Raw genomic sequence first — 5,628 nt, forward strand, 5'->3', positions numbered from 1 at the left:
TTATTGGGAGTTGAGAGCTATTGTTAACTTTTATTGTTAAGTGAGGGATGTTGAGATGAGACATTATTTCTTTCATTGTGCTATTCATTCATTACAGGAATTGTTAAGCATTTTTAATAAATACATTTTGAATAAAATTATAATTTGTTATTGAAGTTACTGCTGTTGACTTTTACTAAAAAGCATTTTCAATGAATCAACTGTAAATATCATGTTATTGTAGGATTACGTAGGTCTATGTTAAGTGAGTGCGAGTCCACAGACATCTCTATGCATGGGAACAGAGATCCCCCCCACCGCCTTTTTTACAATATCTGCAACTAACAGCTCTAAGTGGGTTGCTGTCAGCTAAAAGCATGATTTATAGTCTCTTTACTACAGTTAACGATTAATTGATTACTAAATTAGCTGATTATTTCAGTAATCGTTTAATCCGATAAATTGTTTCAGCCCTAGTTAAAAGACAACTCTCCACATCCTCCAAACAGTAAACAGTTTCAATAATCAGCATCCAGGTCAGTGGCTTAAATTGGATCCAGTGTCACATCATATTTACGGCCCAAAAAGAACAAAAAGTCACTGGTTTCTAATAATAAGTTCCTAGAAACTCTAGAAACACCAAATAACTGGAGCTGGAGCTGTGAGTCAACTTTGGTTCACAAAACTTTTGAGTCTTTAAGGCAATCCGAGGCCAATTTAAATCTGACTAATTTAAATAAACATTAAAGAATTAAAGCAAGCGGGAAAAAATGTTTGATTCAGCAGAACCGTGAAGAATAAAGCAGCAGAGCTTTTGACGGTTTCCACAGCTCTGCAGAAAGTTAATTACTCTGAGATTAAAAAAAGGCTTATTGTGCTTGGATGGAGGAGGGGTGCAGTGTAACAGGAGCGGCTGTTTTGGCCTGCTGCGTGTGTGTGCGTGGGGGTCGTGTCCGTACCTTGAGCAGCCAGGTGAGCACAGAGTCTCTGTAGGGAACAAACTTGCTTCTGTTCTTTCCGGCTCCTTGATCAGCCAGAGCTGAGATAACTAAACCCAGAGTGCTGAGAGACCTGATGGGAGGGGCCGATCGGTGGGGGTTATTTAAGGAGAGAGAAAGGTTAGCAGATCATCAGCATTTATCAAAAGAATGATCCAACTAGAGACAAGCAGCAGATAAAGTGAGGGCAGCGTGATTCAGCTTCCAGAGCTGAAACCTGTTCACTAACTTGTTGATGTTGCTGCCTTCTTTCAGCCTTTCTCCAGCTGCTCCGGTTTTGGTCGCTCGCTCGCTCCCAGCAAGATCCACCAGGCTCAGCTTGCTCACTTTCTCCCCACGCGTCTGGAGCAATCAATCAGACAAAAACATCAGTGTGACCTTCCTTGATAACAAAACTGTAATGCTTTTCTTCTTTCCTCTTTTCTCACCCCGGACTGCAGATCCACCAGCGTGTGCGTGAGGGTGACGTTAAACACGGCGTGAGACCTGCTGCTCTCTTCGTTCATGTTTGTTGCGGCCACGGTGCGAGATTTATTTCCCTCCGACATCAGAGTCTCGATGTCCTGATGGGAACGTACGGCACACATCATGTTACCAGTTTTCCTTTAGCAAAGCGTCACAACAGGAGGAATAAAGCGGCCATTCTGTTACCTTGTAGCTGGCCACGGCCAGGCGGGACAGACCGTCCACATAAGGACCAAGAACATTGTGCTCTCTCACTCTCAGCGCCTGGCGGCTCCTGCAGAACCAAGAAAATCTGATTATTTCAGCACTGCTGTAAGTTCAGACATAACATGGGGATTTTTATCAACGAGCCTTAAAAAGTCTTAAGATGAAGTAGAGCTCTCACCCTTTGGGGTCCAGCAGGTCTCGGACCTTCTCGTTATAAATCTCCAGGTAGGACACCTCCACGGTGAAGGTCTCTCCATCTCGGACCTCCTTCACCGTCCTGTTGAACAGCGAGCTGCAGAGACGAGGGATCAGGCCAGGCTGCTCCGCTGAACCCATCATGGTGTAAGACTTCCCAGAACCTGGAGGAAAGACGGAACCAAACCATCCAAATCCAGCCAGAACCAGATATTTATACAATATAAAACACGTTGAATGGTTTATTATTTCTATTTGATAAATCCCTTTTCATAGTTAGTCTAAACTGAGTGGGTTTTCGTTCCAGAAGCTTCACTCATAGTTTCGGCCCATTCTTCCTGCTGTAACGGAACCAGAATTGCAGAACCTGTCAACTCTGCAGTAATTTCTGCCAATAGTACTTTTTGTGGAAGATCCACTTTAAAAAAGTTTAATAATCAATCAAAATCAGGGGAGAAAAACTGACATTTTTGTATAGTAGATATATAAGAGTGGACAGTTATTCCAGAAAAGATGAACTTCTTTTACACTCCTAAAACTAATTCATAGAATAGAATAGAAAATCTCTTTATGGTCCCAAAATGGGGAAATTCTGGATGTACCGATGTATGGATGCATGTACTGATGAGATTTGCACATTTATCACATACGGGGAATGCAAAAGTTTCTTTTTTTTTTTCTTTAGATGATAGGATCCATGTAAAAATGTATTTTATATTAACCTATTACCAATGCCTCCAGCAGCAGTCCAGTGTTATGCTTTCAGCCCCATACTTTACAGTTTGGTTGAAGATCAACCTTTAAAGCAATTAATTATGGCGTCTTTACCCGTCTGTCCGTAAGCGAATATGCAGGCGTTGTAGCCCATGAAAGCGTTGTCCAGAAGGCTCTCCCCAAGGCACTGGAACACCACATCCTGACCTGCAAAGGAGAAGAAATCAGACATCAGAAATATCCTCACTAGCTGGAGGATGAAATGCAGAGCAAAGAGGCCAGGGATGGATATGATCAGTATTAGAGTAAATGAAGTGCTTCAGGCTGGCTGGTCTGTCTGCTGTTTTAGAATAAAGCTGCTGCAGACAAATGCTTCCATCTGCTCCACTTGCGCTGCCTTCCCGGAGCTCCAGAAATACATCAGTGTATCAGGGAGACATTGTGTCGGGACTCGGCCAACGGGCAGCATAAAAATAAACCAACCTGCAAACTTGTCTTTCTGGGACTCGTCCATGGACCAGAAGCAGTAGTCATAGGCAAACACCTGAGGAAAACATGGGAGCTGATTAGCTCAGTGGACAGTAGGCCACTTTATTAATAAAAATATATACAAACTGTTACCTTAGGCTGGTTCCTGGGATCAGAGCAGAGACAAAAACAACAGTTAATGAGTGCTTTATGAAGCAACCTAATCAGATTTATAATTTGATCATAAAACAAACTCAGCATCAGTTTTATATCTCTGGTTACGTTTACTGTAGAAGCTTTAGCTCAAAAAATAAAGTTCAGATTTGATAATACAGGAATCATTTAAGCAATCATCTAAATGTACCAAACTGACATAAACATGTGATAGAACCAGTAATAATGGGATGAATAGATCCCATCAGTAAAAATGAGTGGTTGGTCACTGATCTATGATGGTTCCATCGTTAATCCAGCATCCTGTCAGACCATCATCCCATTTAAATCTCTAATTTCACTCCTAATCAGGGTTAATCCCAACATATTGTGGTCCTTAGCTGTTCAAAAAATAAAAAAAAATTAAAGCTGATCCCTGTTGAGTGACTAAAAAGTTTCTCATCTTAGTCCTCATTTACCGTAAAAGGAAATGACAGCGACATGAGGAGACCATATTCTACTAAATCCTGCTTTCTGACACACTAAGGCCGCCTCCTTGTTTTTAACCTGGACCTGGGAGGAGGATGTAAGATGATCCATAAGGACCAGTTGGAAAGAATCAGTGTGACGGCAAATGATGGCTGAATGTGAAGAATGACAGTGGAGTTCAGAAGGTTTTTCTAGACCCAAAGAGCTGGTTGCCTCTTTACACCAGATCTGATGCTCTGTTCAGTTAAAACGGACGTCTGAAGGAAGCTTTCTGACATCCGATTCAACAATAGCAATGTTTCTGTTAACAGTAGAAATATTGGCTTTTCAATGACTGCAGAAATGAGTCGTCATAGTCTGGGTTTGAAGGTTTTGGTCAGACAAGCTTTAACGGGAAATTGTGTACATTTTCAGTGAACAATATCTTTAAAATACAATTTTTTTTTATCTTTATGTCTAAATATCATTTGATGAGCAGACTGACAAAACAGTAAATCAAAGCCGATGCATCTATAAATTCTTAGCCTATGTTTTCTGAATGTACTTTGGGGTGGAATTATTGCAATGTTCGTTGGATGTGACTTTAAACTCGTCTCTATTAAACATGTCGGACCTAGCAAACAATCAAAATGTTATGTTCAAGATAGATTTTATGGATACTCAAGCAACCGGCCTCCCGCTCAACTCAGAAACCAACTCTACACAAGGTGAAAAAAGTAAACAAAAAAGAAAAACTTGTTGAGTACGAGTAAAGGCTGCGGGGACGAGCCTGTCCCCGCAGCAGACAATCTTTTAATTCTGGGTGGATCATCTAAATAAGTGGTCCATGGATAAACAATCCATGGCCCAAAGTGGGGCCATGGATTGTTTATCCATGGGGCTGGAACTGGCCCACAGGCTGGGCCTTGACATATGTGCAATAAACTTTAAAAAAACAATTTAATTATACTGCATATTAAAAGCCGACCTGAATTATGACATTCTTTTAGTACATTTCTTCATAGGGACTCAATCCCTACTAAACATTTCATCTTAAATTCAGTAGGAACTTATTATGGAAAACCAAATGTAATTTCTCAGTGGAAGGTGTTGTAATCAGGATATTAATCCTCTCGTGTTGCCTGTAAATAGAGTGAGGAATGTTGATCATACTGCAGCCAGTCAGACACAGCAGTCATCCATCACAACACTGCATTCCAGCAAGTTAGCCTCAAATTCACTTATCAAACTCATTCTAAGCTCCAGTCATTTGTCACACTCACAAGCTGAGCTCCTGAGCTCCTTACCCTAAATTAAGGGAAGCTGATTTTTCCGTTTCACAAAGAAAATTTATTCAAGCTGTGTTTCTGTTACCATAGTAACATTCTCCACAAAGCTAAGCTGGTCAGGAGCAGTTTTTCCTCAATAAACCGTCCTCTGTCTCCACCCTCCTTAGAGCCAATCATGGTATTTTATTTCCTGATCTAATCAGCAGAGTTCTGTCATAGTGTGAACAATAAAGACAAAATCAGTCAGTAAGTCCATTAGACACATTAGGTGTTAAAAATAAAAATATAACATCTCTTTTTGATGAGGATCCAATTAAACTATTAGCGGTATTAATTCAGAGAATTGAATCTCCACAGGGAGAAGGTTCTCAGACTGTGTATAGATGTCATTTATATTCTGTTATCTCCTGCATCCTACCGTTTCATCTCACAATCACATACATCCAGACCCCATCTGTCCTCACATTAGCAGAATTACAAATACCTCAGGTATTGAACAGAATCTGATATCAGCGATAGCTTATTGATGGGTGATAACAGCAATATAGTAACAGCAGCACAGTCAGACAGCCACTTAGTATTTATTGTGTAATAAGGACAGAATTAAGATGAGGAGGAACCCTATGAGATGATGCACAGGTTCTACCTGTTAGAACATTTTATACTTCAACCTTACCTGCTGAAAGGTGCGC

General features: G+C 40.7%; 1 protein-coding gene across 5 annotated transcripts in view; it reads right to left on the reverse strand.

Moving 5' to 3' along the window:
• The window catches only part of LOC107100558 (kinesin-like protein KIF13B), a 42,446-nt gene that overhangs the window by 22,942 nt on the left and 13,876 nt on the right, over nucleotides 1–5,628 (reverse strand). For all 5 annotated transcript variants that reach the window (XR_001482023.1, XM_015399086.1, XM_015399085.1 and 2 more), the window contains exons 4-11: nucleotides 3,180–3,192; nucleotides 3,042–3,102; nucleotides 2,673–2,765; nucleotides 1,828–2,008; nucleotides 1,629–1,716; nucleotides 1,406–1,540; nucleotides 1,207–1,319; nucleotides 939–1,050 (exon numbers count right to left, since the gene is read on the reverse strand). Coding sequence is in view for 4 of the 5 variants with exons in the window: in XM_015399086.1 (XP_015254572.1) it covers nucleotides 939–1,050; nucleotides 1,207–1,319; nucleotides 1,406–1,540; nucleotides 1,629–1,716; nucleotides 1,828–2,008; nucleotides 2,673–2,765; nucleotides 3,042–3,102; nucleotides 3,180–3,192 (796 nt within the window). In the remaining variant the exon portion in view is untranslated. The remainder of the gene's footprint in view (nucleotides 1–938; nucleotides 1,051–1,206; nucleotides 1,320–1,405; nucleotides 1,541–1,628; nucleotides 1,717–1,827; nucleotides 2,009–2,672; nucleotides 2,766–3,041; nucleotides 3,103–3,179; nucleotides 3,193–5,628) is intronic.

The sequence above is a fragment of the Cyprinodon variegatus genome, unplaced genomic scaffold (genome assembly GCF_000732505.1).
Source record: "Cyprinodon variegatus isolate N-32 unplaced genomic scaffold, C_variegatus-1.0 Scaffold987, whole genome shotgun sequence".
Classification (NCBI taxonomy): domain Eukaryota; kingdom Metazoa; phylum Chordata; class Actinopteri; order Cyprinodontiformes; family Cyprinodontidae; genus Cyprinodon; species Cyprinodon variegatus.